The sequence below is a fragment of the Xenia sp. Carnegie-2017 genome, unplaced genomic scaffold (assembly GCF_021976095.1).
Source record: "Xenia sp. Carnegie-2017 unplaced genomic scaffold, XeniaSp_v1 HiC_scaffold_16, whole genome shotgun sequence".
Lineage (NCBI taxonomy): Eukaryota > Metazoa > Cnidaria > Anthozoa > Malacalcyonacea > Xeniidae > Xenia > Xenia sp. Carnegie-2017.
Genome location: NW_025813469.1, coordinates 2,570,452 through 2,590,470, shown reverse-complemented (window position 1 = coordinate 2,590,470; position 20,019 = coordinate 2,570,452). Strand labels below are relative to the sequence as shown.

At 36.6% G+C, this 20,019-nt stretch overlaps 1 protein-coding gene across 3 annotated transcripts in view; it reads left to right on the top strand.

Annotated features, from left to right (window-relative positions):
* LOC124436972 overlaps positions 1 to 18,563 on the top strand; it is a 43,260-nt gene extending 24,697 nt beyond the window's left edge. For 2 of the 3 annotated variants that reach the window (XM_046986965.1, XM_046986964.1), the window contains 7 exons: positions 1,728 to 2,012; positions 12,126 to 12,443; positions 14,981 to 15,253; positions 15,484 to 15,789; positions 16,532 to 16,819; positions 16,923 to 17,247; positions 17,988 to 18,563. In XM_046986965.1, coding sequence (XP_046842921.1) covers positions 1,728 to 2,012; positions 12,126 to 12,443; positions 14,981 to 15,253; positions 15,484 to 15,789; positions 16,532 to 16,819; positions 16,923 to 17,247; positions 17,988 to 18,010 — 1,818 coding nt within the window. In that variant the 3' untranslated portion in view covers positions 18,011 to 18,563. Of the gene's footprint in view, positions 1 to 1,727; positions 2,013 to 2,242; positions 2,504 to 12,125; positions 12,444 to 14,980; positions 15,254 to 15,483; positions 15,790 to 16,531; positions 16,820 to 16,922; positions 17,248 to 17,987 lie in introns of all 3 variants that reach the window. The other variant, XM_046986966.1, reaches the window with a different exon arrangement.
* Positions 18,564 to 20,019: the final 1,456 nt, after the last annotated feature.

Below are 20,019 nucleotides of genomic sequence, written 5' to 3'. Positions count from 1 at the left end.
GAGAATTAAATTTAGAGCATTTTTATAAAGGCACAGATTACAGAGTCCCCCATAGCCTGAAAAATTACACGTTATGTTCATGGGGTTTGGATAAAACACACCAATACCCAGAATAAATTACCATAGCCTTAAAAATTACACGTTATGTTTGGATAAAACACACCAATGCCCAGAATAAATTACCATAGCCTGAAAAATTACACGTTATGTTCATGGGGTTTTGTTAAAACATACCAATGCCCCGAATAAATTACAAATTCATACTCCTTACTAACTTTAAAGCTGTTGGCAATTGGGGAATTCCAAACATTCATATAATCAACGATTAATTTTTTTCAGGCTAATGCAAACGGTGTTCAAAAAACACATTAAAATAATCACGTTGTATTTTAGCCTAAAATGATCAGCTTATGATTTATGCGTGTGAAAAAAGCGATTGATGCGTTTCTCCAAGAATAAAGTCACTGTTATAAAGAAGATTTTCAAATAAAACGAACTCGTAGACACACATGAGTTATTTCAATTAGCAGATTGTTTGTACAATAAAAACGTATCAGATGACGAAGGTAAATTATTTTTTAGCTAGAGATCAAACAAGACGTTCATCGTATGCATTTTCTTCAAAAACTGTCTTGAATTTGAAATGAATTTGGGATTGATCGTCACATTTTTTGCTATCATTGCAACGAATTTGACTCCTGTAAGTACGATGTAATTTAAAACACATTTTAAAGTCGCGCGACTATTATATAACCTAATTATGTTTCGCGAAAGGAGCATATTGCGTCAAGAAAATGTCTCGAGAATTTCAAAAAAAACAATTTCCATGTCAGCTTATTATGCGAAGAACGTTTGATATTATTGTATTATCTAGTCGTTCAGGTGTTAAGGGAAAGTAAGAAAAAGTTATTGTGATTTTAACAAATCTGGTTGAGATTTGACGCGTGTAAAACCGCCTGAAGGAGCGACAAATACTTGACAGGAATATTTTCAATTGGTCACAATTAATGAGTATATCGAGGTGTGATAAGGACAATCCAAGTAAATCAACACGTCATGTATTTAAACTCTTTAGAGTGGAAGCAAAAAATCCCTATCAACTTTAATAACTACGTGAAATATAACAACTTGTATTCTCTATATTTACATTATGTAATGCTAACAACGGGGCAAATTTTGAAGTCTTTTTAAACATCATGTGGAGAAAAATGCAGACGAAGCCTCGCTTGCGTCTGTTGTTCTTACGACTAGGAGATTGTGACGACTGTGAGAAAGTGCAATGAAGAAACCCCACCTCGTTTATTTCACAGTGTTATTTTTGTAACTTTCCCAAGCTGTTCCCGTCATCCAATTATACAAAAAACAAGTATATATAATGTGTTTATACGTAGTGTAGATTGGTTTCATTACCAATGAAAACGTTATCCATATTTTCATATTTAGAAAGCATTTCGAAACTCTGTTTTGTTATTTACACAGTCGACACAATAAGCATACAGATCAGTATTCCCATGCGCATGTCTAGCAGCCACGCACCTGAGCTTGGCGGTCAAAACAACGTGTATAATCGGTGTCACAGGAAATTTTTCCACCCCCACCCCCACGGAAATATTTTTTGGGACAGACTTCCTGGGAAATATGGCAAGGGTAAGGCACGGGCAAGGGTCTGGCTGGTCTACTGCGTAAAGTAAAAGAGATTACGATCGACTTTATTCTTCATCCTTTAGAAACCTTTCGCACATGCTGTCCGAAACACTGGATTGTTATTTACACAGTGGACACGAACGGAGCCCAATGAAACATGCGATGCAAACATGAACAATTGCAAATACTACATAGAAATATGTTGGAGTTGGCGTGACTATAACCAGAGCAGATGCTCATTAGGTTGGTTAAAAAGATCATATACGTACACAATGAAGCCAACCCAAACAAGGAGGTTTTTGTTATATGACTACTTTTCCAAGAATGTTTTTAATCCTGTGTGGACACTCGTCGATATGTGGAGAGATGTAAGTATGTTAAAATGCAAAATTGTTTACGTCAGCACGAGGCTTGGAGCGAGTTATGTTAAAGACAGTGTTTGTGAAATAAAAGTTGAAATTATTCTAAGTTCGCAGTATCGTGTAGTCAAGAAATAGCAACAAACAACATAGGACTTGAAACAATCTACTAAACATGAAGCAATCTTCAATACCGATGAAATCAAACGCACTGCATTAATTTAAGTATTTTTTTACAGCGAATGACCGTAGTGGAGTTTAACATATATCAAGAAGGCAAAGGTCCAAATCCTGTTGAAAGATTGAACATCAGTAAACGATTACAACTTCCAATCAGAGATATGAATAAACTATATGATGATCCATTCAACATCACTGGTTGTAAGTTTCGCGTCTATGGAGCCATATACATGTGGTGTGATGATAACTGTGTACCACCCACCACTGTGCCTACCACAGCTTCTTCCAAAACAACCTCCAAACCAACGTCTAAACCAAAGTCTAAACCAACTTCCAAACCAACGTCCAAGCCAACGTCCAAACCAACATCTAAACCAACGTCCAAACCAACTTCTAAACCAACGTCCAAACCAACATCCAAACCAATGTCCAAACCTACCTCCAAACCAACTTCAAAATCAGTCTCCACACCAGATCAAAACACCAAGCAACCAATGAAAACGTTTAAAAATGCAGCATATACAAGTCCAACAAAAGATAATAAGCAAAACGAAGATCAACATGACAATAAATCATCACATCTATCCAAATGGATAATACCCACGATCGTATTAACGTCATTATGTGGTGTGATCTTCCTCTTGGCTATTGCGATTTGGCGGGTAAAAAGGTAAAACATCGGCTTGGGTTGTGGATGCCAAAAACAAAAAATTTCATCGTTTTTTAGATGTACTTTAATTGGTATACACATTGTCACGTAGTTTTATTGATCCACGCATGCGTGAATTTTGGTGGCTTTTTGGGGTTCAAACATTAAGTTCATTTAAAAATTTTAAAAATTTCAAAAGGTATGCAAAGGTCTTTCACGCACAACATAACATTTCTCGAATAAGTTGAAAATGACGGCTATCGACTCTTCGAATCAGTTTTGTTTAATTTTCTAAGTATTTCTTACCACACCCACGCGCTTGGTGTTGTATTAAATAACACAAAAGGGAGCTTTAGCAAATTAACTATTTATCGCTTCCGCTTAATCATAACAAGTCAAAATTCAAAGGAGTTTCTGAGGCTGATGAGCTCTGTTTTCTGCGCGCATGACATTAAAGAGTACTCTCTTTTGGGTAAAAATTGGCAATGTGTGAAAGCACATGCCAATTTATTTAAATAGAAATAACAAATATAACATAACCTAAATTAATTATTTTACAGAATTTAAGCAAAAATCTTTACGAATAAAGCTTTTCTGTATAGCACAGAAAAGGTGGGTGATAAAAACGCCATAAGCCTCTTGAGCTAAGGAGGCCGCCCCAACCCATCAGCCGCGGAAACGCCTGCACAATAAACATGTAAGAACACTAATAATTTCTTAAACGAGCAAGACAAATGTTTAAGAAGATGAGACCTAATAACTATGAACGTACCACAACTGTTAATATAAGAATGAGATAAAGATATATCAATCCCACATGCTTTGCTGTTAATTGTGAACGTAGCCCCTGCATCCGAACTCAGAATGAACACAATGCAAAAAGAAATCATGCAGCCGCTGGCCTAGCCCCTGCATCAGCTACACGACAACAAGTAAGATCATTTCGCCTAACCTCAACTACAACAGAATATGTACTATGATCATTCGTCTTGCCAAACAAGAATCTAGCCACCGTAAGTCCCCAGCCATTACAACAAAGAAACATTTAAACTTGGAGCTCTAATGTATTTGTGAAATGCATCCGATCGCCAACGACCCATCGCACGAATCTGGGCATCAGAAAAACCCCGCTCTGCTGCAAACGTAGCTGCTCCGATCCGAAAACTATGCCCTTTGCATTTGGATGAATCCAGGCCACACGCTCTAAACACTGAAGCTAAGAAATTTGTAAATAAAGTGCGTGGAACAGGGTTACCTGAACTTTGTTGAAACAACGGTTCATTAGAGGAATCTCGAACAGAAAAGTAATCCAGCAAGCTTTGGACCGGACAGATATCTGAACGACGCGATAACGTCAGAACGGCAGGTCGTTCGTTATACGAATGTTTGAAGTCATTTAATGTTATCTTAATTTCAATTAGTTTATTAGTTTCATCGACCACCTTAATTACCTGGTTAATATTGATAACTGAAGGTGACCTATGGCAAGTTGAAATCTCCCCTATACGTAAAAAGGCAAAAAAATGCAGTGGTACACATGGATTGAAAAAGCCTCTTGTCATACACACAGTGGAAGTTAATGTTGCTATATTCCGCAGAATGCTGCGAAGTAAGGGCATAGTGATTGGCCACCGAGAATCAATTCGAGTTCCTGTGTTTTTTTAGCCTTTTAAAATCTGAACAATCCAAAAAGCTTTACTAGGGTCAGGGTAATCCGCCAGTCGATGACAGTACCCAAGCGCAGACACATATGTAAGCACCGTAGAAGGCGCATACTTACGTTGGAACAAGAAAGCAATAAATAAACTCAAATCTGTCGATGAAATGGGAAGTGAAATTACAGCTCTTTGAAGAGCCTTGTGCGAAAATTGTCGTATAATTTCCAAGGACGACGATAAGTGGGGACTGACGATGGCTGCAAACTAGATTGTAGTAAAATAAAAGTTACAGCTTCCAATTGTGCGGTAGTAGATGTTCGGGAGCAACCGACGGTAAAGTGTGAACGTTCGCGGGGGCTAGCTCTTTAAATTTTGAAACCTGAAAACGCGACAAGGCATCAGCTAGATGGTTTAACACACCTTGTATATGTTTGGCACGGAACAAAATGTTAAATTTTAAACAAACCAGCACCAGGCGACGAACAAATATCATCACTGTCGGGTCCCGAGAGGTAGATCTATTTATAAATTCGACCAATGCTGCGTTGTCTGTGTGAAATAGTACGCGTTGATCACGCAAAAGGTGACCCCATAACAATACGCTTTGAACGATTGGGTAAAATTCCAAAATAACGATGTTTAATTTTTTCCAGTGCTCAGGCCAGGCCCCGCGTAAGACCAAAATTTACCGAAAATGGCTCCAAAGCCAAAGCTTGCAGAAGCATCTGTGTAAAAATTTAAAACATTAAATGGAAGCCAATAGTCGGAAAGAAAAAATGACCGACCGTTAAAATCATCGATAAAAGATTTCCAAAGATTCAAATCTGCCTTTACAGACAGTGTCAAACGAATGCAGTAATGATTTACATAGGCGTACGGGCACATATTTTTAGGGGGAGCTGGACTAAATTTGCCCGAATTATATGACGTCATATGACGTATGACGTCATAGATATTCTTATGTTGTCTCTGGCCATCTCAATTAATAAGCTAAAATCATTACAATTTGCTAAGAGGATGCTACGAAAGTAACTACATTTTATTTGATATTTGAAATTTTGTCATATATAACACTAGACGCAGAAGAAATTTAGTTAGTTAAATGTGCGACGATCTAAGACTAAAAGAAATAAGATTTACGATTACGTCGCTGTCCAAAATGTTAATTATCTTTTCCATGTCGTTCTTTAAAGTACTATTTGCATAGGCTCTTTCCACATTGATTAGGGCAATGCTGTTTAACCGTTTTGACCAATTGTACTTCGAAGATAGGTTTTAAGCGACGAAGAGCGCTAAAAGATCTTTCTGCTGAGCAGGATGTTGCCGGGATCGCGGCCAGAATCGAAAATACTTTGTAAGCCACAGGCAGGACTTCATGAACACCATTTTCGAACATTCTCTTAACAATTTTGGCAGCGTTTTCTCTCTCAGCACAAGGGAAATCAACGTCAATATTCTCAAAGACATTTTTCTCGCTACTAAGAAGCTCACTGTCGATACCATAGAAGTGTGATACCAACTCAACATTCGCCGTGGTTGGAGACCTGTTGAACACAATATCTGCAAGTGCCAATAGGACCTCTTGATCACTACCTTCAAATCTTGATTTCATCTCCGCCACAATCTTGTCAATGCTTAGGTAGTAGCATGTGATACGATAGTAATCTTTTCTGTTCGATTTTCCACTTCTGCATTTACTTCAGCCATTTCACCGACGAGCTTGGAGCCGCCGTGACGGCTGTTGGAATCTTGGTACTTTTGCATCTTTGAAATTGAATTCTGTACCTTCAATTTGCTCCTTAATTTTGTGTGCTATGATTTCAGCCCGTGACCATAACAGTTCGAAATTTTCGAGGGAACGACATCCAATTAATGTCTTAATCACGCCATCAACACTCTTCTTTGCTGTGGCGACATCCATTTGCTTTCCTTGTAGGTACCTGCTCAAACCATCGGTGTTAGATAAAATAACCTTTAATACCATCAAACCAAAAACGAACCGAAAGTCGCAAATCGAGTTAAGTAGCGAATTGCTGTCATTGTAGGTCTTCGGATCGCGATCTTTTGAGAGTGTAAGGAGAACCTCGATGATCTTAGGTAATTGGTTTACTACTGCTTTTACAGCTGCCCAACGACAAGACCATCTAGTAGCACTCTGCGATTTAATAGTCAGTGTAATATCTTCGTCCTCATCTTCGACCTTGATGTCATTGAAGATGGAGTGGCGTTGGGACTTCCTTCCAAGAAATTATGGAGACTCTGGATCACACCTAAAGCTTTCTGAAGTGGCTCAATTGTAGTCATCGTATCTTGTAGCGCCAAGTTAAGCCGATGCCCATGGCAGTGAACATAGATGCTAAGAGGTGAGCACTCCTTCATGCGTGCAGCAAGTCCTTTGCGAGGGCCACTCATATTTGCAGCGCCATCAAAGCATTCTGCGACAATGTTTTCCAATGTCAACTCTAGCCTGCCAATGGCTGTCTTTAACAGCTCATACAATACTTCTCCTTCCGTAGATTTGGTTGAATAGAAACCAGTGAATGTCTCTTTGGTTTCGCCATTGAAAACATATCTGAGGAAAAGAGATAATTGCTCTGTTCGACTGATGTCTGCCGTTTCATCGACAACTATTCCGTAGTAGTCGCTACTTCTTGCTTCTTCTGCTATCCTCTCAAGCATGACACTTGCTACTATTTCCAGTAGTTCATTTTGAATAGCAGGGGATGTCCACTGAGCATGTGTCTGCAGCTGGCTTTGAAGTTTAGATTTCAGCCAAGGCAAATCGTTGCATCTTATGCAAAGTAACTCGAGAAAGTTTCCTCTATTTATATCAGATATCTCCCATATATCACCCCGAATCTCTTCATGACCTCTAATTGCAACATTTTGTTGTGCAGTGTACATCAAAGATTGTATGATTACTTTTAAGTATTGTCTGTTAATAGCAACCTGGTCCTGGTGTGCACTATTCAGCTGTTGTAGTACGGAGGTTTTCTTTCTTTCCATTGCTTTAAACTGGAGCCATCTTGTCATGGATCTGACGTGGTTCTCACTCTTGCCATGTTTTGCCAGCTTTGACGACTTCTTCCAATTTGTAAGCACAAATGAAGTATTCTTCCCAAATTCTTTACAGGCAAAACAAACGCATGCATCTTTATCCACTTCGTAACTAATCCATGGATATTTCTTGTACCATTCAGGCTGAAATCGTCGCACAAATGTTTCACTGCCGAATTTTCGTGCAGGATATTCACCTAATATAGGCTGTTTTGGGGCGTGCAAGGTGGAAATCTCTTCTTCATTCATACTGTTAAGGAAACCTTTCTAGTCTGTTCATTTAGAACAGATGCTGTTGAATCTAAATCTTGTATTGCTGTTGTGTCTAGAGTGTTAGACGTCGTCGTTGATTCTGGTGTTGCAACGCGTTGTATATTTTGATTTAAGTTAAATTCTTCGATGAACAGTGCGTCACTGGAAGTAAGATTTTCATTATCCGTGACCGTATTCAATTCTTTATTTTCTCTGAACTGCGTCAGTGGATTTAATTCATCAACATCAATAAACGTTCTCATTGGTTCCGTTTGGTCTTCGCTTATGGGCTCCTTCAAATTAATCTCAGGTAGATTTTCCTCAAAAGACCCAGTGGCTGCTAAATCTTTACTAGCACTCGATTCTGTTTCCTGTAAGGTTAGGTTATCATCCTTGGTTGTCATGTTACTTTTTACAAAGAAACCACTGATCTTTGACTGCGATAAATCCGATGAATCCATCACTCGATGACACTTAACTTTTTCATTATTGTGAACTCGTCGAAAGTGGACCTCCTTATAATCACTGTCAATTTCCTTGCTGCATTCCTCGCACCAAACGCGATGTCGATACGGTCGTTTACGAGACGCCATATGTACGCTTTATTAGAGCTTGGCTACTAAATGTTTTCCCCTTGTGGATAATAGTTTCCTTGAACAACAATCATAGAGTGAATGGCACTAATCTAATCAATGGAATGGACAGTGCCTCTCCATACGAAGCCTAATTTTCATGCAAAAATTAAAATCACTTTTGGGGATCGCAGCGATTGTTAATCTATATATTAATGTATAACGGATAGCGTGTGGGAGACGATTTTTCGCAATTTCAAGACATTTCAAGACTTTTACTGACCTCAGCCCTTTTTTATAAATGGAGAACGTTATGTGGATAAATTTAATACCAAAAGCTTTGCTCTGATTGAAAATATCGGCGTTCGTGTTCGTTTAAAAGTTGTAAACACCGAATATATTCGTCGCAATATCGCTAGTAAATAGACCGATTTCTCGTGACGTAATTTGTTTATATTATAATGGGGCGGATGTAAAATTCTCCTATTATGTCTCAAGAAAAATTTTGCACCCAATCACTTTACGCGATTTTTATTTTACCTCCTGAAATTTAAGTAATTTAAACAATTTAAAACCATCCATTAAAGACCGTTCACGCTCAAGAACCGAAGCAGTTTATGATCTAGAAATGATGTAGATTAATATTGAAAATTTAAAAACTGTAGTAAGTATCTTGCCAGAATATCATGTAAATGCTTGCCCGAATACACAAATTCTCGAGAAATTGGGGGGGCTGCAGCCCCCCCAGCCCACCCACCCCGTACGCCTATGATGATTTACCGTAACTCCCTTGGTGATGCGGACTTTTCCTTAAACTTCACCTGGCGACGGCCACTTGCTGAATGATATGTGACTAGTTTGTGCATTACCTATAAGGCTAACACCTGTGCACGTGAAACACACGATGTGCATGTGAACAAAATGCAAATAATTGTAGCAAACAGCCTTTTTGCTTTTCCAGCGTCCGCAATAAACCTTGAACTTCATGACCTTAGCACGCGGACTGCTTTGAGTAAATAAACTAAATAGTAACAAACTTTCCCAGTACTTTGTGTATGTTAAGAGTGTGTCTTGATTAACATATCTCCTATTTACAATTTAAACTACAAAATAACCCGCGGAAGCATTAAAGTTATTATTCGCTTATGCAAATAACTCCTATATAGCTTTTAGTTCAATATAGCTACAATATAATCAATAAAATGAATACATCCTTTGTTCGCTCCTTTATAGATGGTCGCATTTTGCCAAGATAAGGACGACAGACCAAAACCGCAATACAACAAACACATTCCTAATCGAAAACAAGATTGCATTCGGCAAAGACGAGGAGGATTCAAACACAAAACAAGCTGAAAAAGCAATAAATATGTTGGATTTAGTGAAAACAAAAACACAATGTTAGATGGTGTGTCGCTTGTTTAAAGGAGCTTCTTTAACGAATAAATATTTTTTAAAAACGCAGAAATTTTATTGGGTAATATCGTGTCTTTGATTCTTTCCATAATTTGTGAGGTGGGAATTGGTTTTTCCCGTGATGCAATTCGCCAATTCGTTAAGCAAATTTATAGGCAGTGTTGGGGAAAGTGCAGTGGGAGTTTAACTTTGACCAAAATATTTGGATAAATAAACAAATTAATGGATAGATAATTAAGTCACACGTAAACAAATATAAGTTAAGCCGAGTTAAGCCTTCTAAAGGCGAATCAAGTGAAACATTTATGACGAGTAAAGTAATTTGCTGTCCTAAACTACAACGATAGCTGGTGTGTAGATGATGCAAGCGTGTAGAAATATGGAAGGATAAAAATAGTTTGACGGCAATTACCAGATTGTAGTTTCATCAAATAAATAATATTTATAAACTTTTTGACTGTTCTACTAATCATAAATCGTATACAATTAAATTGGCATCAGTTTTTTTACATCGAGAAATTCCGAACAATTCAAAACTTCAAAACTTCGCATTTGGTCACCAACTAGCGTTTATCCACTGCAAAGCCACACAATACAATACACCATACTTAATACATAACACACAATACATAATACACCATACTTAATACATAATACACAATACATAATACACAACGCACAATACATAATACATAATACATAATACATATTACACAATATATAATACACAATACATAACACATAAAACATAATACATAATACATAATACACCATACATAATACATAATACATCACAATAATTTAAGCTCAACAAAAACCCAAATACTGAACATGATGTTTATGGAATGATAATTATAGATGAGTATTTTGTGAACCATTTCATATTTCACTAAAATTTCAAAATCGTTGACAAAGAAAAAGCTTAACATTTTATCAATCACAAGTAGATACAAAAGGAACCATGTAAACATTAAAAAATAAAATATCCCCATTACATTAACTTTAAATGGTTTACACCAATGATTTCTTTTCAAAAGAAACCAGTAGGACAGAGCTGAATATATAAATGTCTTCCCCTCTCGCCCATTTAGCGTGCTGACTTCGCCATGTGCCCTTCCGTTAAAAACAAAAGAAAATTTGCAATGATAAAGGAGGTGACTATAAAACGAAGCAACATATGACAGACACACGAGTTTTCTAAGCTTAAAAACTGTTTGTAAAAAATACAGAATGTATCATATAACATCGTGATTATTTTTTTTTCATCTGGTGATTCAACGAAAGGTTTATCATATGCTTTTTATTCGAAAACGTCTTAAACCTAAAAATGAAGTTGGGAATCGTAATATTCACATTTTTCGCAATCACCACAAGTATATTGTCGTCGGTAAGTAAGTGAGATGTAAAAACAATGTAGAACATATAGCAGTATCGCTCTTCGGTCTTGTATGAGTTATGCTACCTATATTTTGCGGAAGTTTCATTGCGTCAAGAAAATGTCGCTCCATGTTAGAAAAATGATAACGACTAATACATTTGGCACTTTTTAATATGAAATATGCCTAAGCTACTGTAAGAAAAAGTTACGTTAATTCTCAGAGATCATCGAGTCGGATTTGTCCTCTGAAAGCTTCTCAATGAAGCAAGGACAAATACATGACCACAATATTTTGTAGTCATGTATTAGACAAAGACTACAAAATATTGCGGTCATGTATTTGTCTGTAGATTAGACAAAAACCAATTATATATATTGTGTTTAAACGTATAGCGTATATCGGTTTCGTTATAAGAACTGTACTAATGAAAACGTTATCCATATTTTTATCATTTAGAAACCATACCGAAACACTGGATTGTTATTTACAGAGTGGACACGAACGGAGCCCAATGCAACATGCGATGCAAACATGAACAATTGCAAATACTACATAGAAATATGTTGGAGTTGGCGTGACCATAACCAGAGCAGATGCTTTTTAGCTTGGTTAAAAAGATCATATACGTACACAATGAAGCCAACCCAAACAAGGAGGTTTTCGTTATTTCACTACTTTTCTAGAAATGATTATAACCCTTTGTGGAAACTCGTCGATATATGGAGTGATGTAAGTATGTTAAAATGCAAAGTTGTTTACGTCTGCGTGAGGCTTGGAGCGAGTAATGTTAAAGACAGTGTTTGTGAAATAAAAGTTGAAATTATTCTAAGTTCGCAATATCGTGTAGTCAAGGAATAGCAACTAACAACATAGGACTTGAAACAATCTACTAAACATGAAACAATCTTCAATACCGATGAAATCAAACACAATGCACTAGATTAAGTATTTTTTTGCAGCGAATGACCATAGTGGAAATCAACATATATCAAGAAGGCAAAGGTCCAAATCCTGTTGAAAGATTGAACATCAGTAAACGATTACCATATCCAATCAGAGATATGAATAAACTACATGATGATACATACAACATCACTGGCTCAAAGTTCCGCGTCTACGGAGCCATATACATGTGGTGTGATGATAACTGTGTACCACAACCCAGTTTACCAACTACCAAATTACCCACCACATTACCCACCACATTTACCACCACATTACCCACCATAGCACCCTCCACACCTCCTTCCAAACCATACTCCAAACCAACGTCACCGGTAAGAAAGATTTAAAAATAACGTAAAACATTTATCGCTTCCGCTTAAGCATAACAAATCGAAATTCAAGGAGGTTCTTGGGCTGATGAGCTCTGTTTTCAGTGCGCATGACATTAAAGAGTACTCTCTTTTGGGTAAAAATTGGCAATGTGTGAAAGCACATGCCGATTTATTAAAATAGAAATAACAAGTATAACATAATATAAATTAATTATTTTACACAATTTAAACAAGAATCTTTACGAATAAAGTTTTTCTGTATAGCACAGAAAAGGTGGGGTGATAAAAACGCCACCTCGGAAACAAGTCTAAATAGTACATGCAAAATCACAGAGAGAAAGGGAGGGAGGGAAGGGTGGATTTTACGATAAATTTCACCTGGCGACGGCCACCTGCTGAATGATATGTGATTTGTTTGTGCATAACCTATAAGGCTAATACCTGTGCACGTGAATCATACTACGTGCATGTGAACAAAATGCAAATAACTGTAGAAAACATCCTGTTTGCTCCAGTGAACTCGACATTTGAATAACTGGAATGATAACCGAAGCCAAAAAAATATTTGTCGTCATCATTCGTCATTACACGTCAGGCTCTAGTCTCTCGCGTGTTCATGTTAATTTTTTTTAATCATTTGTCCCTTGGTAATGGTAGAGTTCGGATCTTGATCAGAGCGTAATTACACTGTATGCTAAAAAAACAATACAATACCATACAACGAACTGTAGTAAAGTCTTTACGGTAAATGGTTTGAACCCGGGAGTATCGTTACATGTTTGTAAATGTAGATCGTCCAGGTTGGTATAGTCCTGAGAAGGACTGTTTTTGTTGTTGTTGACTGACGTTTCGACAATCTTAGCGATGACTACTTAGAGTAATTTTTTTGACTCTGAAGACGACTACCGCTAAGATTGTCGAAACGTCAGTCAACAACAACAAAAACAGTCCTTCTCAGGACTATACCAACCTGGACGATCTACATTTACAAACATGTAAAGTCTTTAAGGATATTCAATTATTGATATCGAGATGACAACCATTTAGTATTTCAAGCACTATCAAAATCGATGAAAAATACAATCGCTCTGTAAAAAGTAAAAATGCGAGTTATAGACTCAATATTTTTTATGAAACTGGATATTCAAGTTTCTTTTTTCTTCGGAAAAACAGATCTTTAAATCCACTGAAATGACAAAAAAAGACAAACACTGTCTGACACCGTTTGAAAATTTACCTTCCGACGAAAGAAAAATTTATGCTTGAATATTTTTTCGTCATATTTTCTATTGTATTGTTTTTTTAGCATACAGTGTAATTTTCAGTTGGCTTTTCCTCGTTACAAGTTGTAAGTTACAACGAACTGTAGTAAAGTTTCAGCTGTAAAAAATAACCTTTTGCGAGGAGTTGGCCTCGTGTGTTGTTTGTCGTGATGTTGTTTATATGTTTATGCTTTCGCAATTTGTATTCAAATTTATAATGGTCGTGTATGTTTGGCACTCAGGGGAATGAAACTGACGTACAAACCGCGTGAATATTCGACTTTGAAGGACTGGAACTGACGTACAAACCGCGCAAGAGACTAGGACTTTGGCTTCAATTTTATACCTATAAAATGTATTGTCGTTATCATTCCAGATATATATATATATGGAGTTCACTGGTTTGCTCTTGTAGCGTCCGCAATGAACCTTGGACTCCATGACCTTAGCACGCGGAATTCTTTGAGTAAAAGTAACAAACTTTCCCAGTACTTTTTATATGTTAAGAGTGTGTCCCACCCTCTCTTTGTTTCCCCTTGATTAACATAACTCTTATTTACAATTTAAACTACAAAATAACCCGCGGAAGCAATAAAATTATTATTCGCTTATGCAAATAACTCCTTTACTAACATCGCGCGTCTGTCTTGTATGAGTTATGCGCCACCTACATTTCGTAGAAGTTTCATTGCGTCAAGAAAATGTCGCTCCATGCATCTCATAAAAATGATAACGATTAATATGCTTGCACTTTTTAAGTGAAATATGTCTAATTTTTTTTCTACATTTTTTTTCATTCCTCATTTTTTTTCTTCACTCTGAAGATGACTACCGCTAAGGTTGTTAAAACGTCAGTCAACAACAACAAAAACAGTCCTTCTCAGGACTATACTAACCTGGACGATCTACATCTACAAACATGTAACTATACTACCGGGTTCAAACCATTTACTTAATGAAATATGCCTAAGCTACTGTAAGAAAAAGTTACGTTAATTCTCAGAAATCATCCAGTCGGATTTGTCCTCTGAAAGCTTCTCAATGAAGCAAGGACAAATACATGACCAGAATATTTTCCTGCAGTCTTTTCATGTGATCAAAGCCAATTAATCTCAACGAACTCCTTTTTAAATGAAAGTGTTCAAACTCTGTTAACTTAAGTAAAAATTTTATACATATTTTTATAACCAAGTACATAGTAATTTTACGTAGTGTGTATCGGTTTCGTTATAAGAACTGTACAAATGAAAACGTTATCTATATTTTATCATTTAGAAACCAGTCCGAAACACTGGATTGATATTTACACAGTGGACACGAACGGAGCCCAATGAAACATGCGATGCAAACATGAACAATTGCAAATACTACATAGAAATATGTTGGAGTTGGCGTGACCATAACCAGAGCAAATGCTCATTAGGTTGGTTAAAAAGATCATATACGTACACAATGAAGCCAACCCAAACAAGGAGGTTTTCGTTATTTCACTACTTTTCTAGAAATGATTTTAACCCTTTGTGGAAACTCGTCGATATATGGAGTGATGTAAGTATGTTAAAGTGCAAAGTTGTTTACGTCTGCGTGAGGCTTGGAGCGAGTAATGTTAAAGACAGTGTTTGTGAAATAAAAGTTGAAATTATTCTAAGTTCGCAATATCGTGTAGTCAAGGAATAGCAACTAACAACATAGGACTTGAAACAATCTACTTAACATGAAGCAATCTTCAATACTGATGAAATCAAACGCAATGCACTAATTTAAGTATTTTTTTACAGCGAATGACCATAGTGGAAATTAACATATATCAAGAAGGCAAAGGTCCAAATCCTGTTGAAAGATTGAACATCAGTAAACGATTACCATATCCAATCAGAGATATGAATAAACTACATGATAATACATACAATATCACTGGCTCAAAGTTTCGCGTCTACGGAGCCATATACATGTGGTGTGATGATAACTGTGTACCACAACCCAGTTTACCAACTACCAAATTACCCACCACATTACCCACCACATTACCCACCATAGCACCCCCCACACCTCCTTCCAAACCATACTCCAAACCAACGTCACCGGTAAGAAAGATTTAAAAATAACGTAAAACATTTACTAACGTCGCGCGTCTGTCTTGTATGAGTTATGTGCCACCTATATTTCGTAGAAGTTGCCTTGCGTCAAGAAAATGTCACTACATGCATCTCATAGAAATGATAACGATAAATATGTTTGAAACTTTTAATATGAAGGGCTTTAGAAACCAAGAAAAATTAAGTTAATTTAAACAAATTAGCGAGTCCTTTTTGTCGTCTCAAAGCTTCTCAATGAAGCAAGGACAAATAAATGACCAGAATACTTTCCTGCAGTCTTTTCATGTGATCAAAGCCAATAAATACAAGGGTTTATAATGAGAAAAAGGTGGTAAATGTATGATTGTATCTGTAAGCAAAAAGTCAAAGCTCATTTGACTTGAACACTGTCAACTTCATTAATTATATTATACAAAACATCACAATGTCGTTCATTAACATGGACAATAAGAAGACTTTCTTCATACTGTACGTCATAGGGAGAAAAGCTGTTGTGTTTTAACAACATGAAGTCTCGTTTCAATACAATCGTTTTAGTTGTCCTAACATTTCTATCACATTCCCAGTCATGCAATGAAAAGTAGACAAAAACGCTACTGCAAGCAACGATTTGAGTAGAACATATAGCAAAACCAAGTTTATAGTGTATTTATACGTGGTGTACATAGGTTTCGTTAAAAGAAATGTACCAATAAACAAACTATCTGTGAGCCACTTTTTTATGCTTTAGAAAGCTTTGGTAAAAGCCATGTATCACGTTGGGTTGATCATTAATGAGTGGACACGATCGGAGCCCAATGAAACATGCAATGCAAACATGAACAATTGCAAATACTACATAGAAATATGTTGGAGTTGGCGTGACCATAACCAGAGCAGATGCTCATTAGGTTGGTTAAAAAGATCATATACGTACACAATGAAGCCAACCCGGAGAAGGACGTTTAAGTTTTTTGACTACCTATCGCCCGAATACGAAATAAATCCTGTGTTGACACTCCTCAATATGTGGAGTGATGTAAGTATGTTAAAATGCAGAGTTCTTGAATTCTTAAAATAATCTCTAATAATAATGAAATTAAAGGTAATTTATCAATTTAAGTAGTACAATATTTTTACAGCGAATGACCGTAGTGGAGTTCAACATATATCAAGAAGGCAAAGGTCCAAACCCTGTTGAAAGATTGAACATCAGTAAACGATTACCATACCCCATCAACGATATTTGCTCAGTGCAAGATGATACATACAATATCACTGGCTCAAAGTTTCGTGTCCTTGGAGCTATATACATGTGGTGTGATGACAAATGTGTACCGCGCACCAAAATATCCACCACAAAACCTTTCACTCCACCCTCAACATCATCTACCCCACCACTTTCCAAACGAACAACAAACAAAAACAGACCTTCCTTCTGGCCTTTGCGCGTTGGAGGACAAAAAGGTACAACATTGTTTACTTCCATGTACAACAAAAAACAATAAAAAGGTTTTTTTCTCGGTCGATGTAGTTTCGTGCACATTGTCAGAAATGATACAACCTAAATCAGGGGTGGGCAACATACGGCCCGCGGGCCGGCAACTGAAGAGATTTTGACTGCCCCGCCGACTGTATCCGACCATTGAATATTGAATATTATTCATGTAATAATTCGGCCAACCAATAACTTCATCTTCCTAAATCTGGCCCGCCGACTGGAGAAGTTGCCCACTCCTGTCCTAAATAATTTCATCGATCCATTTGAATATTTTGAAAGGTTTTTCCTCTCTCTTTATCATTCACATCATTTCAAAATGGTCAATCAAGTATTTAGACCATTCGAATTACTTTAATTAAGATTCTCAATTAAGTAATAAGCATTGAACTAAAATATGTGGAACGCTAAGTGTAAAACAAAACCCTAATAATTTTTAAAAGGCACGATTTTTTCTCCGACACGCGAGATCCTACCCCGGACACGCGTGTGTAGTCAATCAATTGTCACTCCGCGAGAGAATCTCTCGAAACACTACACACGCGTGTCTGGGGTGGGATGTCGCGTGTCTGTTGTAAGATTTGGCTTCAATTATTTCCTTAAGGTAGCGTTCCATGTATTTTAGTTCAATGGTAATATAAGAGCTCTTCCATATAACATAACATTTTCTCAATAATTTGGAAATTATCTTCACTTTGCTCTTTTGTAGGTGGTGAAATTCCAGCAAAATAATGATGAACGAATACTGCGATGCAACCAACACATTTATATATTCGGCAAAGACGCGGTTAATTCAAACTCGAAACAATTGATGAATATTTTTGATTTATAACAAAATTTTAGAGCTTGGGACACTTGTTTAAAGAAAACTTGTTTAAGGAATTAAAATACTTCCGGGGAAAAGCAAAAGTTTTTTCAACAATATCCTGTGGTCAATTGCTTTCATATTTTAAGTAGTGGAAAGATGTTTTTCTCAGGAAAGTAATGTTCGAACTCGTTAAACAAGTTTTGATGTATTTGGGTAGTATTGCATAGAGTTAAGAGCATTGTCCAGGAACTACAACTTTAATCAAAATTTGGGGATAAATCAACAAATGGATAAATAAACAAGTAAAACTAAAGATAAGTTTAACCTTCTATATACAGGCAAACCAAGAGAAACGTTTGCATGAGAAAACTTATTTGTTTGCCAATAAAGAACAAGAACTATTAAATGTTAGCTGTGTGGATGTAATTAAAAAATTGCAACAGGCTTTAAATAAATAATGTATGAAGAAAAAAAAAACAACGACAATTTACAGATAGTTGCTTGGTCCTATAAATCATTTAAGACATTTCCAAAAAGTTCAACAAAACAGCTTTTTTGAGGTGGAAAATGACAAGACATACAACACTGACAAAATACTATTTCTCCATGGAAATATTATCACCTATTCATAACCTCTTATTCCGTCCCCTTCATACAGTTGTTCGACTTTTAAAAGCAACATGCAGCGAGGGGGAACATTTATATACATTATTTGTAACCTATTAGTAATTTTTTAATTCGGCATCATGATTGAAGTATTTTATACGTTGCATGTCCCTCCAACAACTTTTTGTCGCTTTTTGCAACACGCCGAGGTTACATAGAGTCCATTCTAAGCTGAGTGAACTCACAAGGCAAAGGGAAGGAGAGGGCAACAGTTGAAGAGATGGAAAGATGGTTCAAGATAGAGTTTAAATAAACGGGAACTTAAAGAACAAGATGCCGAGGATCAACTAAAGCGGAGAAGAGGGTTGGGGTTAGGGTTAGGGTTAGATGCCGAGGATTGACTAAAGCGGAGATTTAGTCAATCCTCTTTAACGAATAAGGTGTATAGGCAAGAAGAAGCATAAGTTTTTTAATTTAACGTTGCGCTGTAAAGAAAATAAAATGAAATTGTCTTTGGCCGATAAAAACATTAAAATATCGTGATAGTTTAAGTAATCGTAAATATTGTATAAACTTTCATTTTGAAAAAAAAGACAGCACAAAAACACGAAATTTTTTTCTTCTATTTTCAGCAAAGAAAATCTTTCACAAAAGTTAACTATTTTTCAAAAAAATTTTTCATTCGCTGATTCCGCAAAGATGACGTGTAAGACCAGGTTCAAAAGCCAGACAACATGTAATTGAGACAATTGAGACAATTATGCATTCTATGACGCAATAAACGTTTATTCTTGATTATATACGTCATTGATAGATAAGCTTCATGAAAATCGTCATTGAAATAAAATGAAGTTAGGAGTCACATTTTTAGTATTTTTCGTCGTCATCACAAGCAATTTGCCAGGGGTATGATAAGCAATAATTCAATTGGGTTATGCAGTGAATTATATTTCGTAGAAATATCCGAACGTCGTCAAAATGAAATTTCCAAGAAGTGGCTTCTTCAATATCGGGGAAAGAAGCAATGGGACAGCCAGACGGCAAGTTCGCGCGTGCTATGTAAATACTTCTGCGTCCACTCACTGTAAAAACAATAGATTTCTAAGGAAATAAAAGATGCTTACGATGAAATACTTACATAGCACGCCTAAATTTGCGGGCTGGCCACGTCACTGAAATGAAGGTGGTTCAACTAGTTTGAGGTTTTTACACATAATACACGTGCTGTCAAACCATGAATGATTACATTTTGATGAAAAATCGAGGTTTTTCATCTCATATATAAATTAGTTTTGAATCAGACTAACGTTCTGCACGACACTTCCCA